Source organism: Molothrus ater, chromosome 7, assembly GCF_012460135.2.
Source record: "Molothrus ater isolate BHLD 08-10-18 breed brown headed cowbird chromosome 7, BPBGC_Mater_1.1, whole genome shotgun sequence".
Taxonomy (NCBI): Eukaryota; Metazoa; Chordata; class Aves; order Passeriformes; family Icteridae; genus Molothrus; species Molothrus ater.
In genome coordinates, this window is record NC_050484.2 from 27,012,860 (window position 1) to 27,038,504 (window position 25,645).

The 25,645-nt window shown below is 42.7% G+C and overlaps 1 protein-coding gene across 6 annotated transcripts in view; it reads left to right on the forward strand.

The window, feature by feature from the left end:
- The window catches only part of SLC15A2 (solute carrier family 15 member 2), a 52,074-nt gene that overhangs the window by 12,674 nt on the left and 13,755 nt on the right, over positions 1–25,645 (forward strand). The window contains exons 1-15 of one of the 6 annotated variants that reach the window (XM_036386977.2): positions 419–621; positions 704–750; positions 4,032–4,119; positions 4,736–4,877; positions 6,708–6,800; positions 7,895–7,994; positions 13,035–13,125; positions 15,170–15,247; positions 17,844–17,926; positions 18,918–19,004; positions 19,320–19,409; positions 19,740–19,784; positions 22,023–22,055; positions 23,113–23,201; positions 24,821–24,902. In XM_036386977.2, coding sequence (XP_036242870.1) covers positions 4,113–4,119; positions 4,736–4,877; positions 6,708–6,800; positions 7,895–7,994; positions 13,035–13,125; positions 15,170–15,247; positions 17,844–17,926; positions 18,918–19,004; positions 19,320–19,409; positions 19,740–19,784; positions 22,023–22,055; positions 23,113–23,201; positions 24,821–24,902 — 1,020 coding nt within the window. In that variant the 5' untranslated portion in view covers positions 419–621; positions 704–750; positions 4,032–4,112. Of the gene's footprint in view, positions 1–413; positions 751–4,031; positions 4,120–4,735; positions 4,878–6,707; positions 6,801–7,894; positions 7,995–13,034; positions 13,126–15,169; positions 15,248–17,843; positions 17,927–18,917; positions 19,005–19,319; positions 19,410–19,739; positions 19,785–22,022; positions 22,056–23,112; positions 23,202–24,820; positions 24,903–25,645 lie in introns of those variants that run through there. The other 5 variants (XM_036386973.2, XM_036386974.2, XM_036386976.2 and 2 more) reach the window with 5 other exon arrangements.

The window sequence follows — 25,645 nt, forward strand, 5'->3', positions numbered from 1 at the left end:
CAGGCTGTGCCCGCTTGATTGAACTGTCCCATGGGAAAAGGCAAGGTCATTCTAGGGAATTGCTGTGGGGATGAACCCTGGGTCACTTCACTTCTGCAGTAGCAAAGAAATGATTTAACACAGTGCAGGCATCTGTGACATCCAGTGTCCAAGGGTTTGGTGTGATGAACATTTTAGTAGTTATGTCTTGGAATGCGTGGCTTTCCAGTGAAATGAGATCCCTGCAGAGTAAACCTGTCATTACCACACTGGGAGGGAGATGCATGCTCTGCTCCTAAATCCACAGGCAGTAGGTATATCTGGGACCTGGGATTTTTATTCAGCTCACATCTGTGCAGCATCCAGCACCATGCTGGGCTGGTGCATGTAAAATAGCTGGGGGCATGCCAAACAACAGGGAGGTCTGTGCCACAAAGTGCTGACAGCCCCAACCTGTGACTGATTTAGGCTGTGTTCCCTCAATCCTCTTGAACTCTGAAGCTGTCTTTCCTGGTAGCATCTCCCTCCCCTTTCTGCCCTGGCTGCACAAATGTGCTCAATTAGGGTTAACTCAAACTGAATCAAACTTCGTGCCTGAGGTTGGAAATCTTCCCAGTCAACTCACCACAGCCACATAGCATGGTGGGAGACAAGGCGAGAGGGGAGATGAACGCTTTTCAGAGAAACGAATCCAAGGAAACTTTGTTCACTTTTATTTCTGCAGGAGATGATCCCCCCAAAGGAGATTTCCCTCTTCAGAAAAAATCTCCGGTAAGTGTTACTGCTGGTTTCTTTTGCTTTGCTTTCTGCTCAGCTTGTTTTAAACATTGCAAGATCTCTCTGTTCTCTCCTCTGTTGTGCTCTGGCTACAGACAAACACCCTTTCTTGCAGAGGGTTGAAATAAGCCTTAACAACTCAAGGCAAAAATCCCTCCACTAACCTGATTAAGTTAAGAAAGTGCAGCTTAAAGGGAAAGCACAAATGTCTGAATGTTTGGGGAAAAGGATAAGGGTTTTTATTGCCTTTTCCCTGAACACTACTTTCCTTGTGGGAAACAACTTAGATCTCTGAAGTGGATGGAGCTGTTGTGCAAAGGAGGGAGGGAGCTGAACTCTGTTTAGTTTGATGAAACCCACCAGGGAAGGGTAACCAGATGATGAAAAGCAGAAGGAAGGACAGGGATTGAGGACAGGCCACTGGTGAATGTTATAGAGCCCAACTGTAATGCCAGAGCCATGAGTTTACATCTTTGCCTCTGATTTAAAGCCTGAGTCAAGTGCATGTGTTGCTGCCTTGCAGCTTTGATGTTTGTGCAGGTTTTCAAGCTGATTCTTGTTGAGTGCTTGACCCCTAAAAACTGTTTGCTGCATAGGATTCAGGAAGAATTTGGCTTATGTTGTAGCTGCTTTGACTTGCAGGATAACATGTAATACTTGGTCTTAAAACTCACAGTCATGTCATTAGCAAACCAACTATTTAACTCAATTTTAATTACTGTGCAGACATTAACTATTGGATATCCAGAGCTCCTGGGAAATATTAATCTTTATCCTGTTTGCCATTAGTCAGCAAGAAGGAGAGCTGAAAACAAACGTCTTCTGTAGTGGGTACTTTAAATGAACTTTCTTTTTTCCAAAGACACAGTCTATCAACTTTCACAGTATCTTTAAGAGATCCATAATCCCACAGATCCCAGGCTTGCTGTGGAAGCTAAGCACTGCAGACTATCTGTGTGTTCATGAATCCAGGCTTAACCTCTTTGCTTTTGCTGGGGCTGTTTGCTGAGCATGGTCCTCCTCCGCGAAAGCGAGCAAACTGCATCTGGCTCCCCACATGGATGAAAGCTTCCCACTTTTGGATGTCCAGGCAGGCCACAGGCAGGTCAGTGATACAGTGGAGACAATACACGAGGGTTTCTGCACGTGCTGATGGCATCTCATGACACACAAGCCAGATGGAAGTACCCCTGCTTGTAAGTCGTTGCTCTGTGTTTGTAAGCACTTACTCAGGGTAGTGGCTCAGGCACTTGGCAAGGTTTAGCTGGGAAGTCACTGCCCCCTGCTCTCCTTTCCCTCCTTACCCCTGCTCGTCTGTAGGAGGTGCCCATTCCAGAGCAGGAGTGGCTGAAATGAGTCACTGCACCTTAAACCGGTGCAAATGAATCCACTGGAACTTGTGCACCGGGTGTGGAGGGGTGAGTTCAGGCAGCAGTGCTCCTGACACCTGTCCACCTGGTTTGGACAGTCACTCTCTGTACTTCCACCAAATGTTATTAAATGCCATGAGCATGTATAGTAAGGTCTGGGAAGGAGAGGAAGAAAAATATCCCTGTTGTACAATTTTACTTCCAATTTCATAAAATGCCTCCCAGCACAAACATGAAACATAATCTGCCTCTTATGGATTTTCTTCTATTATGAAAAGCTTGTTGGAGAAAAATATTCTGTGTGTTCATATGGCTGTGTATTTGTGCATTTACAGCTTATATATGCCACCATTTTTAGGCTAGTCTAAAAGCAACAGGCCCCAGTGCAGTTTCCAAGGGAGCCCACTCTTTCTTACAAGCCATATTGCTGAGCACAATTGTTTCAGAGTAAATCATAAATTAAATGGATAATTATGTATTTACTTTAGTAAAGTAAGAAGGGTTTCTTACAAAAAGGCAGCCCATATTTGGTGAGAAAAATATATAAGTATATATTAGATGTAAAAAATGGATAAAAATATTTGTCTTTAGAGGATTAAGTAATGGAAAGTAGGGGGGAGGTGGGAGCTGTGGAGTTTTGATTTTCTGTCTGTTTTGTTGCTCTTTTGTAATGTTGAGGAAGACAGTGTCATTAAGCTATACTCTTCTAAACTTGATGCCATTGCTTTGGGAATCCAAATAAGCTTAGGTCTCTTGGTAGTAAAATAAACCTGAATAAACACATCTATTTTGGTACTTTATTTGCATTTGGGACTCTGGGAAGAAATACAGGAATTCATTATGTCTGACATGAGGCACAGAAATGCATGTGAAGAGTTCATCTCACTTCACTGGCCCATACCATAGCTGTTTAAGTCCATAAGTATAGTTGCATCTGTTAATATCACACTCCCCCCAGATTCCTCACCAAATCCGTGGCCAGCCCCTCTCCTGCTAATTGGCAGAGGCTGGGCAGTGCTGTGCAAACCTGCTTTCCTGTTGTGAGGCAGTGGAGCCACTAAGCAGCTGGAATCTGAAAGCTGCTTAGCTCGGACCACGGTGGGGTAGCAAGAGGGACAGAGGCCCACACAGGGTCATGCCAAGACTCATCTGTTTAATGCTTTGTATTTCACTTGGGAAGTGCTGATGTTAGCTGCAGCAAAGTCAGGCTCAGAGAAAGAGTGGCCACACTTAGACAGGTTTGACAGTCTCATCACTGGCTTTTTTTTAAAGTTCTGATTAATAAATTGAATTATCCATAGCTGTGCCAACAATCTTGAAATATGAAATGGATGCCATGCCTGAGGGAGTGTCAGACAGAGAGCTGATGCTCTGCTTCAGGGAGTGGTGGCACAGCTCAGCACAAGTGAGGAGCAGAGATTGAGAGAGGTAGCAGCTTTACACACAGAAGCAGACAGCAGATCCCTGGGGTCTCCCAGTTTCTGAGGTAAGGTCTGATACTGGAAGAGGGAGCAGTTTTGGGGCAGGGTGGTAGCTTTATGTGGAGTGCAGAAGAAAAGGCATCCAAAGGTGTTTTTTTGGAATCAGTGACATTTTAGCATTGCAGTTGAGAGTTGGTAGCACCCTTCCAGTGGAGTTCCTGGAGCTCCAAGCATGGTGGGCTGCTGAATCCCCATGACAGTCCTTACTGGGCTCATGTCAGCCCGGCTGATTCACTGGGGAGCCTTAATCAAACCAAGAGTACTGTGAGGTCCACTCTCTCCTTTGAGTCCAGCTCACAGGCCAGTCAAGCAGCTGTGGGCACTTGGTTTTGGACTGGACTTCTCTCCACCACGCAGACACTGTGGGAATCTGGTGCTGGGATGAAGGCTTTGACAGTTGATATGTTCTTGTTTGCTCCCATAGAAACTCTGTGGCTCCAACTACCCCCTGAGCATTGCCTTCATTGTGGTGAACGAGTTCTGTGAGCGCTTCTCCTACTATGGCATGAGAGGTATGTGGCTGTGACTTTCCTGTCCTGAGGTCTTTACACAAACTGCACTGGTGTTTCTGAGCTGTGCTGGGTGTAGTATCAGCTGTCTTTCAAAGTTAATTGATATTTTGGAATGCACATATGAACAGTGTATCCTAACATTGTTGCTGTATCTAAGATGAGAGGAAGTTGGGACTAGAGGCCTCCAAATGTACCTTCCTGTCTAAATTATTGTACAATTCTTTATGTCAAAACTGGTTTTCTACTGTGTGATGTCTTTCATAGTTGATGTGCAATCAGTGTGTTTGGGAATTGAATCTTACAGGCACCTAATCTGTAAATAGAAAAAGTGCATAAACAGAACTACAGGTTAGGGTAAGATAAGCTAGAAAATACGTTTTTCAGCTAAACATAACTGTTTATGAGCAAAGGATGTCAGATACTCATATGTCTCATTTTAGCTTCTCCTGTGTCAGAGATTATGAGGAGCAGGTCTGGAAGCACAAATCTTTCTACAGCACTGCTCAGTTGCTAGACAAATCAGTAGTTTTCTTGCCACCATGATCCTGCTTACCTTATCTACCTTGCAGATATACACATTAATTATCTGATATGATTTTTTTTTGTTTCCTTTTAGCTGTCCTGACACTCTATTTCTTAAGCTTCTTCCACTGGGATGAGAATCTCTCCACTGCTGTGTACCATGCCTTCTCTGCGTTGTGTTATTTCACACCTGTCATCGGAGCCATCATGGCAGACTCATGGCTGGGCAAATACAAGTAAGTGAAGACCTCTCTCTAATTTAGTCAGCATGCAAGGACAGTGCTGTGTGTGCTCCCAGTTTTGAGCTAGCTCAGAGTGCAGCAAAGACACACTTGTGAAGGTCAGCTCCTCTCTTCTAACAGAGCTGATCTGTTTGCTCATGCTGTTCTGTGCTTGTCTAAACACAAAGGCCAATAGGCAACAAAGTTGGGACAAATTATATGTTGCAATAACCCTTTTCCTCCACTGTCCTTCCGTACCTGACTTCAGGAAGGGTGTAGGGCAATTAATCTTCAGTTTGCCAAGGTCTGCTTCTGAGAAGGATTCAAAGATACTGAGGAAGCAATGTCATCATGTAGATCTCAGATTCAGATGAAATATCATTAACTGTGATGTACTTACTTACACTTCTCACAGCATGGGTAATGTATCAGCACACCCACTTTTGTGCCTAAGAAACATGTGTTCTCTCAAATCATCTCCATCAGCACATAACCTGGTAGATTCTTCCTGAGTAAGAGTCCTTAGGCAGTCTTCCCTTCTGATGATAAGCTGTGGAGAATGTGTGGGCACAATCTGCCCCAGAATGGTGATGAGCAGCTGGATATAGGACTTTCTTAGCTTGCCACTGTTTTTTCATTGTCTGAGAAGTCTTGGCTGTCAGGGTGATGAAGTGCAGCTGAACTTTTTTTTCTAAGACTAAGCTATCTGGCAGAAGTGTCTCTATAGGAAATAAGCAGCTGCCATATGCCTATCCAGACGAAAGTTCTTAAGGAGCTGTCAGTGTCCTTTTTTTCTCTGTGCTCAGTTTTAGTCATTTTCTTGTCCATTTGAATGAAAAAAAAAAAACCAAACAAAAAACAGTGGGACTTTATTAAATTTATTATTTAAGGTCACATAGCAATGTTCATTAGTTTTGAGGATGTTTCTCTTGCAGCATGATGTTGTGAGAGGGTAAATCCTTATACAGATGCTCATGTTAGTCAAGAGACTTTCCTTGGAGTAAATAATTTCATGGGCAGTGGCTTTTACTGTAGTAGCTGAACCTTGGCCAGTATAACAGATAAGAGGGGCTTTTAGGAATGATCTGATGTGGTGCTAAATTAGCTGTTGCAACCAGGGTTTGAATGCATCAGGGACCTCTTCCATGCTCAGAGCTCATAGGACTTGTAGTGTTTCTGTCCTTACAAGTCCTTCGATTCACCTCTGTATGTGTCTTCAGCACAAGAATACATAGATTTCTCTTAATCTAGAGGGTGGTGAAGGAATAGAATACACTCAAGAGTCTGATCATCCTGCTCATATTTCTTCTTCTCCCTCACCAACGCATGGGAGGCAGATAAATGAGCTCAGTCTCTCAGGGATACTTGGGACCCAAAACCGACTTACAATGAGGAAACCACACTCCTAATTCAGGTTTGTTGGTTAGGTGAGTGGAATGTGGGCAACAGTCGCTAGATATCCCTTCCAGTCAAGAGATTCACTTACGCACATCCTACAAAATGCCAGTTATTAGTAATCTGGAAACTGAGTTGGGCCTGAACAGTGCTCTTCTCTTTGCAGTCTTCCATGCATGACAAGACTGGAACACTTTTCATTCATTCTGTTCAGTAATGTCTACAAATAAAGCATGGGCTATCCCTCCTTAATCTGATCCCATTTGCATATCTATTCCTTCACTGTTGACACAAAGGAATTACAGCTGCCCACTGTACCACTGGTAGAACAAACCAATTCCTTGTGTGCCAGCCAAGTAGAGCTGCCATACCAGGGCCCATGGGCACATTCTGTTTTCAGCTTGTACATCACCCAGCACCTCCAGTCACTGCTGTTTGCTTTCCTCGCAGGACGATCATCTACCTCTCCATTGTGTATGTTGTTGGCCATCTGATAAAGTCAGTCGGTGCCATTCCATCCCTGGGCAACCAGGCAGTTCATGTGTAAGTAGCCCTTGAAGCCACAGTGCTCCAGTAGGTTGTGATGGTAGTTTACCCAAGTCTGTAATTTGTTTTATCTCCATCAGACCAGCATTTTGGGGGCTGTGCATGGATTACTTTCATCAGGGAAGAGTTAGGAATGTCTGAGTAAGAGCAGAAGGGTGGATCTAGTGTGTGAACATTCCAGATGGAGTTGGAAGTCACCACACAGACTCTAACCCCTTTGGCACAGGCATTGGGATCACTCCTCTCTGCTATACCATGCTACTGGTTTGGCCTCCTGTATCCAACTGCCTGCACCAGGCTCCTTCCTGGAGCCTGCTCATTTCATCAGCATAGCTGCCCAGCTCAGCAAGGTTCCCCCATGTGCATGGGCACACAAAACAGAAATACATTTTCTGATGACAGGGTCTGAGACAGGTCTGTCTCTTCCACAGGATACAACCCTCCAGATTCTGAGCTGATAGGTTTGTCAGAGTAGTGTCTCTGAAACCACCAAGCTGGTTTTGTCTGTGTAGTCATGGCTCAAAAAATATGCACATGCAGGCAGGAGCACATGTTGTTTACAGAACAGTTTTCTTTTGTTCCAGACCTGGTCAGTCCTGATACTCTTGTTCCCTAGAGACATAATCTGTCAGGCCAACAATGGTATTTCGAAAACCACTGGGAAGTAGAAAGCATACAAGAATGAGCCTTATTCAGTTTGTCTGCTCTTACCCAGGCTACAAGGTTGCAAAAAGTACTCCCCTTTTTCTTTTTTTTCTTTTTCTCAATTGATCTCTGACGCCTTTTGTTGTCATATAAGTAAAAATAATTCCACAGATCTTTGATCTCCTATATGTCCATTCGACCTCAGAACAACAAGAAACTGACAAAACCAGTTTGGTTAATTGACTGGTATGGAATGCAGAAATTAGGATAATTAATTTGTTTTTCAAATTATTAGGATACTTAATTTGTTTGTTTATTTAGCTCATCATCATTACCCATGTGCAAAAGACAACACTATCAGAGGAATCGTGGTTGGGTGGCACTAAAATGCTCTCATAAGCTCTGGAAAGGTTTTGCAATGGTGATATTTTTGTTCTTGCATGAAGGGTCCTGTCTATGGTTGGTCTGTTTTTGATCGCCCTTGGAACGGGAGGTATCAAGCCCTGTGTCTCTGCATTTGGTGGGGACCAGTTTGAAGAGGAACATGTAAGACTTCTTTTCTTTCCTAAAATCTGCAGTGTCTGCTTACTTTGTGAGGATATTTATGTGATCAAAATCCTGTTGTGCTAGAATAAGGCCAGTTTGCTGGAAAAGACATACTAAGGCATAAAGTAGGACTTGAGAGAATCTAGATGCTTCAGGAAGGCAAAATTACAGCAGAACAGGATTGATACTGAAAAGGATAGGTCATAATTGCATCAAATCATCTAAACATTAATTGGACATCAGAGTAGTTGAAAAATCCTGTCTTGCATATCACAGAACTGTATATATCACAGCTTAACAAGGGTGATTATAATGCACTGCAGTAGAATATGGCAAATGAAAGAAAAGACTATCACCAGCCTATGCTTCTGTGGGACTTTTTCCTCAAATCAGTCATAGTCTGTGTCTCAGATGTTGTTCAGAAAGAACTATAGGAAATTCTAGTCTTTTGCAATAATGCCAGAATGTTTTCTGGATATTTCAGAATGGAAAGTTCTGAAGAGTTGAGAAAATGTTTTTGTTTAGCTGTGTTTGTGCTGTGTATCCTGAGAATTGTAGTCCAGGTGCTTTGTGTCCTCATTCTCTGTCCTGAATGCTTAGCTCCTCATCTGCACTAATCTCAAACTCCCATTATTCAGAACAGGGGCTAAACCAGGGATAAGGTAGTGCTTAAGGAAGCAAAGCAGGTCAGGAAGTGCTAATCCTCAGGCAAAATGCTAAATTTTTCAATTGATTTGAAGTTAAATAGATTTATGTTGACCTAACACACAAATAAAAATTTCTGTTTTCTCAATGACAAGTATTCAAATCACCAAGTTGTGTGCAGGGCATAAGTCTTCAAATATGTAGAATGCCACTGCTACAAAAAAGAAAATAAGTGTGGGGGTCTGTGGTGAGTAGGCTTAAACTGAAGGAGGATTATTTAGGACTGACAGTGTGAAAATTTTTTCCAGAAGTAGATCTAGAGAAACACTGGAAAATACTAGGGCCTTTGTGAGATGGAAATTACCATCAATGGAGGCATTAAAGAAGGACATTAGACTAACAGTGTGTCAGGAAAAGCACTGGTAAATTTAGATAAGAGTTGGCCCCTTGGACAAGGAGCCCAGTAGGGCAGTTTTCTCCTTGTCTTTTGCAATACCCCAATATGAAGTCAACATGTAATGAAATAATATAGACTAAATTTAAAATTTTGGGAAGAGTTATGCTTTCTGCACATGAACTGAGTGATGCTGAAGTGATGAAGCTTATGATTACTAAGAAGTAACAAAACATGGGATGTTCTGTGGTCACTTGTCCAAAGCAGATCCTCCTGCAGGCATGTCTACATGATGTCATGTGCTTCAGGGGATGTGGCAGAAAGGGGATCAGCAATGCTCTGCTGGTCACCAGCCTTCCCAGCTGGCACACTCTGAGCAAAAGCAGGCTGGCAGCACAGCACACATGCTCTGGGATAGCTGCATGCATCCCAGTGCATGGACATCCTGGCTTGCTGCACCAATAGCTGTCCCAAAAGAATTCTATGAGGTCCAACAGCAGCATTTACACAAGTGCTACTTCTATGAATATTAATGATTAATAGTGTTTATCCAGCATCTTTCAATTACCACCTAATTACAGTATGATAATAGGTAACACTTATCTTCAGAGTGTTTTATAGACTTCAGCTAATGAATCTCAGCACCCCTCTCAGGCACATACATATTATTATTCCAACTTTACAACTACAGCTGCATCACAGAGCAAAAACCTGAACTGCCTGTGGTTGTGCAGGCCTCTACCCATTCTCCAGCATTCAGACTACATCTCTCCAACAAATTTATCAAACATTCACCTGTGTGCTACCTTCAAGAAAAACTAATTTAGAGAAAGAAGACTGTAAAAAGCATTCTGATAAGAACAATGTGTTCTGCTCTATTCGTTCTTTTTCAAACGTTCTTTTCAAAATAGAAAGTTTTCTATTTTGCCATTTTGAAATGACTTGGCCTTTCAGAAGAAACAAATGTTTTATGCTATGTGATAGGAAGTTTAAGTCATCAGAATTGGAATGAGAAGTTTTGATTTTGTAAGGAGTGAAAGGTTTGAGGCCAACAGAATGTTTCTTTCCTCTGGAGTGGTGTTTGAGGGATCTTATGTTTTATTTTATTCCACTCCAGGTAGGCTGAAATAAGTTTTAAAAATTCACTATGAAATGAAGCATTTGATTCCCCCTTAATTTTCAGGATGCCAATAAACTTCATCTGAGTCCTTAAGTGCACGGGCTTATTTGTTTTGTCTGAAAACTTGGAATGAGGTATTTCTGTGTATAAATAACTAAATTACCCCTGCTATTCCTAGAGACAAGTTTATGCTTTGAGGTAAATGCACAACATCAATCTGATTCTCTCTAAAGTACTTCAGGAGCATAATAGTCTTGGATCTGCCGCTTTGAGAATGGTACAACTACAGACAGTGATGGGGACTAATTTGGTGGGAGGTCAGATAGGGAAAACAGATTTATCTGCAGGAGATTTCCAAATGCCTTTGTCTATGGGATTAGAAGTCCAAGTTAAGAATGCCTGAACAAAATTATATTTACAATATGTTATACGAATGTGAAGCTGCTGCACACATTAATTAGGGACCAAAGCTGCTTTCAAACAATGCAGTATGTGTTTAAGGTGCTAAATAGCTTTTCTTTGTTTCTTTATTTTCTGGTTGCCAAGGAGATCAGGATTATCATGTACAGTACCTTTTCTCAAATTAGCTAATCCAAATCATGTTGTTAATGTGTGTCTGCTCTAAAGATTAAGACAATAGGGACAAAATTCTTTATTCCAATCAGTATAATTTGCAAGCTGCAGGGTCATTATCTTTGTAGTTATTTCAGCTTTTCTGACTGAAAATCAGTTATTTCAGTCAGTAGGTAGTTATTTCAGCTTTTCTGTTTTTCTTTCCATCACTAAAATCTGAAAATGTGTGAAATAAGATGCTCCAAATTCTTTATGCATCACTATCCTCCTCTCTTACTACCACATTCTTTTTAGTAATTGTTGCTCTAGACTTTGTCATGTCAAGAGTGGCATGCTTGAGTTTATCACAGCTCCCAGAAATTTTGATTTGCTCAGATATCAGGGGTTAGAGACATGCCATGACAATTTGGCTAGAAGAGGGCAGGACTGTGAGGGTTTTACTGCACCACCCTCGACAAGTCATGCAAGGGCTATCCAGGAATGGGGAAGATTGCTGAGGCTGCTCATTTCTCTAGTTTTCTCTATGATGACAAATAACTGGTCACAAAGGTAGAATGAAAAAGAAAATATAATTTTACTAGTTTAGCAGTAGAAAGTTCTGGATTATCAAAACCACCAGTAAGGAAAGGAATATAACAGATAGAAAGACCCACTGCTGTTTTCTTTTAACCATGAGAACATGCCATTGAGATGATTTTTATAAGGCTTTCAAATCCTTTTGTCTAGGATAAATAATTTAAGAGGAATGTATGGGTCAGCCTTGAAAACTCTAGGAAATAAAATTGTGTAAAAGCCAAAAGCTCAGTTGATGGGGTCTTCCTAACTGTGCTGGGTCATGGCAGAAAGCCCTTAATCCAAGCAAGGAGACCCCCAGACTCCTTGGTGGGTGGCAGTGGGAGGTGATGGGGCTCTCACCCTGACCTTCTCAGCACCCACTTTACAAGGGGGCAGAAAGAGAAGCCCTCTCACAGTCTCCCACCTCCCTTTCTTCCCTGCAGTAATCCCCTGTGATAAGAGGCTTCTTGCCATACCAAGTAGCAATATTTCCTGTTGGCTGCACCATCAGTTACAGGAAGTTTTGTTACATTTTTGGAGCTCAGGATTCATTACTTTACAGCTGTCCTCTTTTAGCTGCCTGCAATTCTTCACACTTTCTCCAGTTTTCTAGCCTTGTGAGTATTGTTGTCTCAGGGAGCAGACAGAAGCAGGACACATTAGAAGGAAAGGAGACAGAACAACAGTCCCTGAGGAGTTTCCTAGCCCTCAGCTAAGTTAAAGCTTTGCATTCAAATGATGCTCAGGTCACAGAGATGAGGCTCAAGGTGCCCTGGGAGCTCTCTGTCGGGCACCATGCAATGTCTGATGCAATTTTCCCTTCTACCTTTATCAGCTCAGGTGTCCCAGAGCTGCTGATATGCATGAGCACGGGGTGGGTCAGGTAGCCTGCCTTTGTTTCCCCTCTCTGCTGGCCCACCCAGGCTCAGGGAGGAGGTTAACACTGTATACAGCACAAGTGTGACTGTGCATGAATGTCCCTCCCACAAGCAAGGAGAGACTGCACACACACATTACTCCTGCACAAAGGACCAAACTCTGCATCAAATTCTTGATTCCTTCCAAATTATGAATTATGCAGGAAGAAAGAAGATCAGCATGAATTCTTTGACTCTATAAACTATAATATATTACAGCTTAGGCTAAATTCAAAACTCTTTCTCTTAGAGTTCATCCCTCCATCAGGCTCTTGAATTTGCTCCCCTAGATTTAATTTACCCTATATAGTTTGAGGTTGATTGGCCTCACCTTGATGGTCTCCTCTTTGATGGATACTTCTCAATTGCTGGCACTCTTTCATCTATGCTGTAATTACCAGTTCCTTAAAATATACAGGTTTCTTTTTCTATTTGTACGCAGGAGAGGAGGGGAAAAAAAAGAGCTCAGACATGGAAAGAAATTATGAGCTTGTCAAACCATGCCAAATTGGATTGAATTAGGTGACAAAGGATCTGAATCATGCTACTTGTTCTGAATAAGTAAATGCTTTCCCCTCCTTCCAGTTTCAATACACTCTCAAAGCAGCAGCTTTTCCTCTGAAATGCCAAAAAGCCCCAAAGCACTTCTCGAGTAACGTGAGCTGATTTGTGTGAGCATTTACCATCACCTGAACACGAGCTTGTTTGCTTAACATTTTATGCACTTTGTGTCAATATTTGCCCAACCTTCCTAACGAGAGAATTGATAGTGTTCAATTTGCAAGCCCAATGCTGTGTATTAGCCATGACATTGACATTGTCTTCTCTTGTTTTAGACCTCAGAGAGAAGCAAGTTTTTTTCCATCTTCTATTTATCCATTAATGCTGGAAGTTTGATCTCCACGTTTGTAACTCCTGTATTAAGAGGTCAGTGTGGATTTAGAATAAAACAATAAATTAGCTGCCCTCTAACTGTGCATAGTTAGACTCTTATGACAACAGAATGGCAGAAATTATATTATCTGTGGAGTGGTCAGTGTATTGCACTTACACCTTGTTAATCCTGCTGTAGCAGCATAACAGATTTATGATACAGGCAGACAACTCACAGAAATTATATTCCTGGTTGTATTTCAAAGCCAGCCTGAACTGCAGAATTAAAACATGAAAAGTGGAAGGACCTATATGGTCATCTATTCCCCACTGCCAATGAAGAACTTGGCTTCAGGTAAACTATGGATGGGAAATGAGCTCTGCTGTCCTGTGCAGTATCAGGGCTGAAAAACTTAGCAGGGCTGGTTTTAAACTCCTACCTTCTCCCTCCCACGGGGTGCTGCTGACTTCTGGAGGGCTCTGTCCTGGCACTCAGGCTTGTCTGCGTGGATCTGCTTGCAAGATTGCTTCCCTGAGCAACTAGCCTTGAAGACAAAGCACAGGCCTGTGCCCCATTTAAGTCCTACTTTATATTCCAGCCTGCTTGCAAAACCCTTTTTAGTCCCTAAGCCTTGCTGCACTTACTTCATTGTATTGCAGCGCTTCGAAGCCAGAGGGATTGGCACACTCTAAACACAGGCACAGGGGCAGAGCAGCAGGCCATAGGTGATGGGTACAGGGACAAGGTAGTCTTCACATTTAGTTGCCATTTTTTCCATTCCATTCCATGGCTTCCAGAAGGCTCTGTTTGTTTAGAGTGTCATTTTAACAGGCTCTTGTCTTGTGTTTACACCATGCACAGGGACAAAGACAAATGCTGTATTTCTTACTTGTTTATTCTCTGGTGTCTCTGGGTCAGCATTCAGTTGGGAAGGGTTTTTGCTTAAAGTAGTCAATGGGCAGATGAAAATCCAGTTCCTTGAAGTATCAAAACATGAGCCAGTATAAACTAGTTGCAGCATGGAACTGGAGAGGATGGGGAAAGAGTAATGTTCTTGCTAAGTGTGAAATCTTTTCTTGGAAGAGCAGGAAATGCAGTTTGTAGACATTTGGTACAAATACAAAATATATACTTCTAGGTAGAGAAGTCCAACTCATTTAACGTGTTAAAAGTTCACTGTGCCCAGAGAGCCCATGCTCTCAGCTTTGTTGGATTTTAGCTAATTTGCTGAAAATAAGTAAATAAATGCTATGCATGCACACAGCTGTGCAGCTGGAATTTTCCAGCTACAACAAACAGGAGCAGCTGAGGGCTTCATGGGTTGGTCTCCTTTTAACTCTGTTGGCTTACTTTAGCCCTTTTGTCATTATCCATGTGAGAATGCAGTAATGTCTGGCCCCTGGCATTCAAAGACAGAGTCCACTGCTGGTTTGCTGTTTGCAGTCGGAGCACGGTGCAAGATCTGACCTGGTCCAAGAGGCACAGGTTTCAGTGACCCAGAGCTCAGATTGATGCAACCCATGCTGTAACTCACCTGGTTTCCTAATGGGTTGCTGCAAGACCTGACATTTGAAGCAGGCTGCCCTAGTGAGATTGGTGGTGGTGAGAAAGGGAACTGGAGTTCTGGGGCTTATCCTGGGCTCCCACTTACACAATGCAGGCATTGGCTCCCTCTTTGTCCACTGTAGGTCGCTATGAAAACAGATTCAGGTTTTTCATTTAAGACTGATGCAGCACAGTACTGGTTATTTAGATCTAGTCAAATACAGAATGGCTTCAGGTTATTTGAAATGTTGTGCTTTTTTCCCTCAATTACAGTTCCTAGTACTTTATACCTATTTGTCTGCCCCCTCCCTTCTACTGTTTGCATCAATATTCCATTATCAGCTGCTTTTGCTGGCAGACACTAACCCTGCTTCCAAATTGTCTTCATCAAGGGAGGACAACTGTTTCAAGGAGATTCAATTCACAGTGTCAAGCACCAGCAAAGAAGATTTAAAACCAGGGGAGGTGACTGATTTAGGGAATCAAATCAAAAGCCCCAGTAACATAAGTCTAGATGTAATGAGCTGCTTTTATTTCTGACTTCTTTTTCAGGGGATGTGAAATGTTTTGGAGAGGATTGTTATGCACTGGCTTTTGGTGTCCCAGCAGCACTGATGGTGTTGGCACTTGGTGAGTGGAAATAGGAGTTACCAGTTTTGAGTCTGTGGATAGATGAGAAAATGCACAAATTCACTAATTCTGGATGGATACTGTGATGGGAAATGAAAGGGTTCAAGGTCACCTAACAATTCCCAGTTCAGAACAGCAATAAATAGCAGTAGTTGATGGATGGTGGGCTGAGCATGGTTTTACTGTTATCTTTTATTGTGATTCTGTTAAGGGGGTGGTCTCATGGATGTTTCACAGTATAATTACTTTGCTCTAATGCAAAGGCACCAAAATGATTCTCCTGATGGCTTGCAGCTTTGCCTATGAGCAGACATGGCCTTTGAGCTGCAATCTGAGCAGTCCTTAGAGATCCCCAGCTTATAGAACAGAAGCTTAACATGGCACTTCTAACCTTTCCATGGGCTTCCTGCAGCTCAAGGCCATCTTCAATGGCTCAGATTTCTGCTGCTGAATCTGTGCTGCAGAAGGAGCTAGATGAGATGTTAGTTTGTTCTGAGCTGTCTTACTTTGCTTGGCTGAAGTAATTCCCACAATTGCAGTGACAACTTACTATTATGTTGCAATAAAAAAATCCTTATTGTCCAAGTGTCAGGAGACGGCCACAATCCCTGTGCTTCTTAACACTTGCATCTTAGCCCCATTAATGTACTTGTCAAGATTTCTTCTTCAGCCTTTATAAAACATTCAACGATCTCCCCATTTTTAATGTTACTCCTTTGGTAGCCAGTACAGAGGACACCCCATCAGCTTTAGTATCACAGCTGCAAGCTCTGAGAAGACCAGTTCCCTTATTATACTACATGTGTGAGCTTTTGACACAGTATGGGGTGACTTCTCATTCAGCTTGTTACCTTCACTGAGAGACCAAGCAGTTGCGTGATTTCACTGCAGCATCTGGGATTTGAAAAGTTTGTCCCCCAGAGAATGTGAGTGTTGCTGTTTCCACTCAAATTTCATCAGGGAGAAGAATCAGGAAACTGAAGAAATGTCATCAGGCCACAGCTAACATTGCAGCAATTATTTTCAAAAAAGTGCATGGTCACGGGCCTGAGAAGGTTCTATGTTCCCCTGTGGCCTGTTCCTATCAGTTGAGGGCCCCACTGTGTGCACCATGCTGTGCTGAATGTTTCTAGCACAGCAGTAGTTGCCCAGGGGAAAATGAACGTCTAAATGTTGCAGTTTCAGTGAGGGCATTGGTGGAAATGTGTTTTTAGCTAGTGTCCTGCTGCCAGATTCCACGTCCTGCCTGGCAAAGCAGCTCTCTGTTCTTTTGTAACATGCTAAAATGCTCTGGGAAGTGATATATTTGACTATGTGAGTAGCATGCAGAAGTGGAGAAAATACCCTTTTGGCCCTGACTGGCACTCTCCCTGTGTTGATGGAAAGCAAGGACAGGTTTAGAGGCAGATTTAGAGCGAGATTTTCTGGGCTGCTACTGCTCCTGAAGGATGGGGTAGATTGATACCATTTAATTCCAAATTCTAAACCTAAAGCAGGAACATAAGCTCCCAAAGGAGTCAATGGCATCACCAAAAGGTGTTCAGCAAACCTAATCACATTTTTAAAAGCACGAACATCTTCACAGGGAAATGCTAAAAATTACGTAGTGCAGCTACCCACTCTGGGTGACTTGCACAAATGCAAAGTGCTACTCACCTAAACTGACTTCAGAGGTGTCTCAAGTTCTGCAAGTCAAACCTGGATGCTAACGGTCTTCATAATCAGGTAAAAGCAAAGGTGTGTTCCCTGCAGTGTCTCAGGCTTCCTGTGTTAGGACAGAAGTATCTGCTAGTCTCTATTGCCTATGGACTGACCCAGACAACTGGGTAGTTTTAAAAGTTCAGGTTAGTTAATTATATGGATTTCATGCTCAGTTTTAAGGTGCTTCTCCCCACTAATCTCTTTGGAATTCCAGTGTCCTCGAAGACTCTCATAGAACTGGATAAATTATACACAATCAGGTAACTCCATCTCTGACAGGATTTTGCAGTCTCATTGTGATATTCTTCGTGCTTTGAGGGAGAAAACCAGGATAAAACAGTATCTTAAATTGTATATCCCTTTGTGGAAACCATAAATGGAGGTAATTTCTGTTAACATCTCTGTGTGAGGCAGGGATCTTTGGGCAGTTTCCATTGAAATGTGTATGAGATGCAAGTGCACAGGGCCTGTGTTGTATCTGGATTAATCCTTACAGGTTTCCAATGGGTGAGGGTTGATTTCCAACATCAGGTGCAGCAATTAAATGTGGATTGTACTATAAGTTTCGTCTACAAAAAGCATAGACAAAGTGAATTTTCAAAGTTTTGTTTCCCAGAGTGAATCAGATGTGGAGGTGCCTATTGTGCCAGAGCAGATATTAGGACAGTGGTGACTTTCTAGGGATCACACTGCCTCTTGTAGGATGTTGCATTTTCTTCCATCTGTAGGCATTAAAGGACTACTGTATATTCATTTAGTTAGAAGTGCAATCCTGTGTGCCCCAAGGGCAGAGCATTTCTGTTGAATACAGGGGTGGGTGATCCTTCCCTGAAGCCAGTGCAGGATTGAGCTTCAGCCATGCGAATCCACATTTGGATAATAATTTTTTTTTCAGTTGTGTTCATTGCTGGAAGTGGACTGTACAGAAAAACACCACCACAAGGAAATGTCTTGCTGGAAGTGTGCAAATGCATTGGTGTAAGTATGTGTAATTTTCTTTTTCATGTGTGAGTCAGAGGTTGCAGGACAAAAAGATGCAAAGAGAAAGGGGAGGTGACTTTTGGAGTTCTTCTCTATGCTGCTTTGGGATGTCTTGCTGATGAGCTGTAAGGACTTAGAAACACATTTAGGTCCTAGTTTATTTTTTCATCTTTTCAATTGTTTTCCCTTAGCTCCATGAACTGTTCAGTTGAAGTCCACCTAATAGAACCACAAGTGGCAGATGCTGGTGGAAACTGAACTGAAAGGAAAATTCAGAAACTCAGAGAGTATCAGATATATGACTTCCTCTTTATTCAGTTGAATAATTTTTCTGAACTTTATCAGTTCAGCAGACAGTAATAGCACACATTCACATTATGGACATTCAGCATGTTCATGTAAATGCAAGAGACACTTGCTGAAGTTGCATTAGAGCCTTATAAATTGTTTTTCATGGTGTGTGAGCTGAATACAGTATGTGAAAAATACTCTCTTATTATTAGGTGGATAATGATGTTTCTATTTCAGGAAGCTGTTGCTAACAGCAGATGTTTTCTCTTTATCTAGGTCAGTCCTAGTGCCAAATTTACCTTGGGGAAACAGGCAGGATCTTAAAGACAGGATTTCTAAGTGAGGTCTGCCACTTTTTTTGTCAATGTGTTCAGTGACTGGAGCACACAGCATAAACAGGCCAGGAGCTGGACTTCAGTGACCCTTGTGGTACCCTTCCAACTCAGGATATTCTAAGATTCAGTGATCCTATGATTCATTGCCCCTTCATACCTTTAATCAACCGGTGTCATAGAAACTTCCCTGCAGATAACTCATCATAAAGCCTCCAATCTAAGACTTTAGAGGTATCCAGCAACCCACCCCCTCAATGTTCTGGCACTACTTACATTTGGAGATGGGGAAGGTAGCCTTGAGTTGGGAGTGTGACAAGGGCAGGTACGGCATGAGTGAGTTACTCACCTGTTTTTCTCCCTAGTTTGCTATTAAAAACCGGCTGAAAAACCGCTCCCCTGAGATTCCAAAGAGAGATCACTGGCTGGACTGGGCTTCAGAAAAATACTCAGTGAGTGATGCTCTACCTGGTAGGTTTGGAGTGGGAAGGGGGAGATAGGCAGACAGACAGGGGAGAGAGTAGGACTAGCCTGGCCACACCATTCCTCACATGCATTTTCCTGTCCCTTCCCACATCTGTACTCTCCTGACCCTTAATGGACAGTTTAGGTGCTGCACTGAAATTTAGAAATGCAAACATACCCCACGTCACAAGGAAGAGCAATGGAGAACTGCCATGCAGAAAGAAATAGGAGTTATGCTTTGTGGCTTGAATCACCTGTGGGCTTTACACCCCTGCCTTACCTTTTTGCATGTTCCCTTTTAGAAACAGCTGATTGGGGAGGTCAAAATGGTGACTCGTGTTCTCTTCCTCTTCATACCACTGCCAATGTTCTGGGCCCTGTTTGATCAGCAGGTACAGTACAGTGGGTACAGCTCTGCCTGCCGGCCTTGGTTGGCACCTCTGTCCTTTTGGGGTAATTCCAAAGCATCCTGGGGACACAGCATGCCATATTCCTACCAAGTGTCCAGGGCCTTCCACCATCACTCCTAGTCAGCCCTTCAGAGTCCTGCCAAGTGTCTGGCACAGGAGAATGAGAGGGGAGAATGTGCCGTGCCTAATGACAAGTGTTACAGGGAAGGGAAGGAATAGATGGGAAATAAGACCTCCATCACTGTCATCTCTCGTGTTTTCTAGCCCCATAGAACATCTTGAAGGCTTCACTGCTGTCTGTTTTCTCTTTAGGGATCCAGGTGGACTTTGCAAGCCACAAAAATGAATGCTGATTTTGTAAGTACTTAATGTCATCAGGGCTGGTAAGACTAGTAGTAACATCCCTGCTCTTGCTTATTAACCGGAGTCTTGCAGTACTAAGAGCGTCTGCTTGGTGAATCTGGGTGAGTCTCACTTCTGGTGATTAGAAGCCAGAGGCTCTGTTCATGCAGCCATGTTCAGTTCATCACAGCTCATCTCAGCTAGAAGTGAGGGCTGGGGAGATCAGCAGCCTACAAGGTCAGGGGTGCTGACCTGCTGGCAGCCAGTGGCCCTGTGACCTAGAGCAGGTGGGATTTTCAGCCTGCTGCCCCCATGGAAGGCAGACAAGTCACTCAGCCCTTTTAAGGTGTGACTAGAGCTGTTGTACATTTCTGCACTGGATCACTTGGTGATACGTTAATGAAGCCTCTCAAAACCAGCAGGAACCTTGTCTATATGTTAAAGATGTGATAGGGATTAATTAGCTAGTTTCCATAAAGGTCTTCAAAGGTGTGAATGGCTAGAGTAGCAGATAAATGTAGATCAGCTATCTGCCTGAAGGTGTCCCCACACTGGGGACACCTTCAGGCAGTTTTTCAGCCCCATATGTATTTTAATAGGCCATCTAGATCTGTTTAGACATATATGTTTTAACAGGCCATCTAGGTCTTGCCTGCAGGTGCTCACATCAAAATCTAGGATTTTAAGTGTCCATTTTTCAGTTTAAAATTGTCTTAAAGCCACAAATCTGAGACCTTCTATGTCACTCCTGTTAAATTTGGGCTCTCAATATGTGATACTCATTAGGCTTAATTAGTTCAAATGAGGCATGAAAAAGACTACACCTTGGGTAATATTTATCCACCTCAGAAAGACAGAACAAAGTCCATGCAGTCTATGTGATGTATATCTAAAACATTAGTTTTCTGGTGTTTTGCTCACATGCACTTAGTGATCCATTAGCAGGAGAGCTAAGTATCACCAGGTGTCACTACTGGCCTCTCCCAGGTGAGGAAAGATAGATTCAAGGCTTTTTTTTTTGTCACACCAACTTGGATAGCTCCTTGGCTTTTGTTTCAGTCTCCTCTGCTCTCCCCTCATGAGCTGCCCCACCTCAAGAAGGTGAAAATAAACTGCAGCATTGAATGATCCCACCCTTAGGCTTGTTGAAGTTCATGTTTGTAAAACTCAGTGACTTTCAGTTCTGTAGACAAGGGCTCAGCTAGGAAGTCTGGAATCAAACAGGGAATGATTTAGTGTCAGATGAAGTATTTGCAGGCTCATTTCCTAATGGCATATTTCTATAGTGTGTGCAAAGTAGCAGGAGAGGGTATTTGCCTGGTATTTTTCCACTCTCCCAGGATGCAGCTGTGGGCAGAGACAGGCAGCCAGTCTAGACTCTGCTCAGGATAGGACTGGCAGACAGGAGAGAACCCCCCAGTATTTTCTTGGAAATACATTATTTCCTTCATAATTTCTTCCCTCCTGCACTCTTCCCCCTGACCCTGAACCCTTCCCCCCCCATCTTCTTCATTTTAATTTCAAATGAAAAGCATTTAATGGAGTTCAGAAAACCACCAGTCCCTCCCTGGGGACAGGTCCATGGTTCCTTTTGGAGTTTGGGATCCCTCATCCATCCATTCCTGTTGACCTTGCCCATTTGTGGGGCTGGGATAGTGATGCAAGTGTGAGGCACCTCTTACAGCCCTGAGGACTCCTGCCTCAAACCTAGAAGGTGCAGTTGTCCAAAGCCTCTTAGATGCAGACGGGGGGAGGAAAGAGGTGTTTGTGCAGCCCACTGGCTCAAGGATGGTCTTCTATTATCCTTTGGGGAACCTGGGAGAAATCATGGGGTCCTGAAGCTTGGGAACACTCACTTATAGGATTGGGGCTTTTCACTTCATAGAAGCAGGGAGGGAGGAAGCTGTAAGCCTGCCTCCCAGCTTGGACACTTAACACCCCCATCCTCCTCCCCTCACCTAGTTCATGGCTCAGCCAGCCTGAAGGATGGGCCTCAGTACCTGTCACAAGCTGTGTCACAGCTGCCAAATACCAAGGATTGAGTGCAGCTTCCTTCTGCAAAATGATCTTATTAAACACTGTGTCCTTAGACAAAAAGTGTCAAGAACACAATATCAGCTGCTAAAGCCAACATAAAGCATTTGAGGAAACCACCTTGGCTGCAAAGGCCTCTCTGGGACCGATTACTTATTTACCATATGCACTGATATGTTATAGTGTTTATGAATCACTTGGACTGTCTTTTTGTTTCAGGGAATATATGTCCTTCAGCCTGACCAAATGCAGGTAAAAGACATTACAGGGTAGGAAATAAGCCTTTGAATGTATCTTCTTCTTTTCTCTCATTTATACTTTTCTCATGGGACCAGTGGCCATTCTCTGCTCCTTTTCAAGGTGATAGCAGTGCTCCTGCTGCTTGCTGTGGTGTGGCTTCTGCTTTATTGTTGACAGGCTGCTTTGCAAGCTTGGGGTTCAGAAGACCCTGAGGATGTCCTAATGCAGAAATTGGCTCCTGCAGAACAGTGCAGAGGTGTGGGGTAACATACCACCATAATAATTCTTGAGGTAGTGCTGGCATGTGGAGAATACAACATGTATCTCCTTTTAACAGGCTCCTGTCCTGGGATGAACGTTGTTCTTGAAATATGTTTGGTTCCTCCCTTTCTACAGGGAGATGAAAACATGAAAGCAAGATGGTGCTATGTTGTCACAGTTGACTACAATTCTTATTGTGAATAGCTCTGGAGAAATTCAAAGCTGTTCTGTTCCCTGAAATCTTCCTTTGGAACTGAAACAACATTTCTCCCTGCTTGTTCTTCATTGCTCTCTATTTTCTTGCTTTGGCACTTCTGGCTGGCAGACAAGCTGTGCCCCTACCAGGAGAAACTTTGTTCCTGGGGGATTACTTGGTTGTGTTGAAGTGTGAGAAATTGCCAATCTCACAGAATAGTGCCTGTTCCTCTGGGATTTTGCCCAAGATGTTTCCATTGTTGCTGATTTGTTGTAAAGTCCCACCACAGCACCAAAGGTCACCTGTCTCTATTGTCAGTGGGGTTTGTACTCTTTAAAAACATCATCTTTCAGTTCTCTCTCCAGGGAAACTGGGCCAGTGATGTTTTCTTGCCTCTTGGAGAGGAGGATATGAACAAAATATATTCATGCCTGTGAAAACTAAATAGCAGAAGCTGTTAAGTGCAAACTGTGATTATATTTTAAAAGGAGGTTTTAAGTGTTTGTCCATGTCCCTTCTGTAATGGAATTATTTCTGGAGGACAGTGCTTTATGGGTTTAATTACTAAAAGTTGCTTTCTAGTCACTGAACTCCCATTCTTTTGTATTGCAGTTCTTAAATCCACTTCTTATTCTTGTCTTCATCCCAATTTTTGACTTTGGGCTCTACCCCCTGATAAACATGTGCAAATTGAATTTCACGTAAGTACTTGGGGACAGTGCAGATACACCTGTGCTTTTTCTTTTGCTGTAAATGTGCAGAATAGCTTTTAAGGAAGAGAAACACAAATTTCCATTCACCTTTCCCAATACTTGAGTATACTTCAGTCCCAAGAGGCAGCATCACCCTCTTCCACAGAAGGGAGTGACTAATTTCCCCATGGAAATGCCAGAGGGTAAAACTCAATGTTGGATTCTGCTCTGTACAGATTTTTCCAAAAGCAGATACGAGTAGTCTCATTTTGAATTTGATCAACATGTTTTCCGCCTTGTTTCCCAGGTCATGCCTAAATAATTCCCTCCCTGAGAAGTCCCCATGGGACCAAATTCATGGTCCCATGCTGGGTAGGATCTTCCACATGAGCCAAGCATTTTATCCTTAGTCTATGTTGGCAAGAAGTGCAGTGTAATAGGAGCAGACCTCAGGTTGTTTATGAGACCCACTTTATGCAATTTGTGTAAATTAACTTCAGAGTATCTGTATTCTGCCTCTGTGGACTGATGCCCTGTAGCAGTGGAAGTACATTATGTACACTCTTGGAGTGCCTTTGTCAGTGGAATTTCAGCTGAAAGGACACAAGTTTCTATGCCCCAGCACCACTTCTGCATGTGAGCCATAGCATGGGAAAGGGTAATGAGTGGGGTGACTGGCTTAAAAAGCATATTCCAAATCCAAACTAAAATGCTGGACAGACAAAACCACATAAAATGGGGGTGGCAGGTGCCTCAGAAGCCTTCCCCTTCACCCTACTGGTGAAGGGGAAGGCTTTCCCACCATCTGAATTACTTGCACCTGAAGACATATCAAAAACATTGTCCAGCCCTGCAGTGGTGCCCCTTTTGGAGGATACACATCAGAGCCTGTGATTCTCCCTGATACCATTGTGAGCCCACGGCCTGGACTGTGCCTTGACTTGGCAGAAAACTTCCTGATCCAGAACCAGATTTGTCTCAAATCTCAACAACTCAATACTCATATTGAATCTGCTGTTCTGGACATGAATTATGATTATATATTATTGATTTATATCAGATTTTCTCACGTAATTCTGGTAAAGTTGCACTAGCTTTGCCTTGAGTTTAAAAGAAAGCTCTTTATTTCCTAGAAATGTAAATGTATTGGCATGAGAAATAACCCAGAATGATGCCCCAGATGGTCAGAAACATTGAGGACATAAACTACACATTTTTCTATTCCTTATTCCCACTGCTAAATAGAATGTTACTTTTCCTTTGCCTTTCCCAAAAGGGACTTGAAGATACATAATTTCTGGTGTTCCTTCCAACATCATAGATTAACATAAAGTCATGAGCTATTCCCACTAGAAGAGCTGGGAAAAAGATAATATGAAACTTGCAAGGAAGGAACTTCTTTTCATGGCATATCAGTTTTAATTGGCCTCAGTGAGTGCTGGCCTCATGCAGAATAATAAAATAGTTTTAAGTTAAGAGATTGGCAATTTAAACAGCCTGTCATCCTGAGTGCCACCTGTCGGACAGTTTATTACATGGTTCTGGCACATCTTTGGCTCTGACGAATGGTATTCTATAGTTTAAATCACTTTTTTTCCTTAATGGCACCTCTTTCATTTGCTCCATAGACCTATTAGGAAAATGGCAACAGGTATGATCCTTGCAGGGCTGGCATTTGGACTTGCAGCCATTATAGAAGTCAAAATAAATGTAAGTAAAGCACAAGGCATTCCTCAGAAATACTTTCTTTCCATGGGTTGTTATTAGTGATGTCTGGTAGATAATCCTTTAAGCCGTTGTGCTCCTTGATCAAAGTTTATAATGTTTTCTTTACAACTGAGCATACTGATCCAGTTGCTAATGATAATTCTTACCTTGTCTACTTTTCCCTCTCTTTGTCTCTGTGTCTTTCTTTCTAGTCTTTGCAGTTTTGCTGTGCTGGTCATCTGTATTGGTCTATATTCTAGATTTCCATCGTCAAAATGCTTGACAGACATCTAGTTAATGCTAGTGATTAATTTCCAAAAGGTAGTCTGTTCTCTCTCCTATTTCTTGCTGTAGCTTGCCTATACTTTTCTGTTTGGGGTCTTTTGTGTGTGTGTGGTGGTTTTGGTTTTTTTATTTAATTGTTTTAAAATTTTAAAATGTAATCACTTTCCTTTATGATGCTTTATGATGGGGATGGCTTTTTTTACAAGCCAAAGTGTTTCTCTGGAGAGGCAGATGAATGCTGACACAGACATCAGGGACTGCCAGGCATCCCCAGAGAGGATGGCAGCACATCTCTTATAAATTCCATGTTAGCTCCTGCAGATTTGTACTGTTTGTTTCTGGTTCATGACCAGCATTGTGTAGACTTTGGCTGACCTTTGTCTCACAAAAGTTACTATAGGATTAATTTTTAAAGCTTCTATGTATACTTAAAACGTTCTGTTAGAGTGGCTGGCTCACAG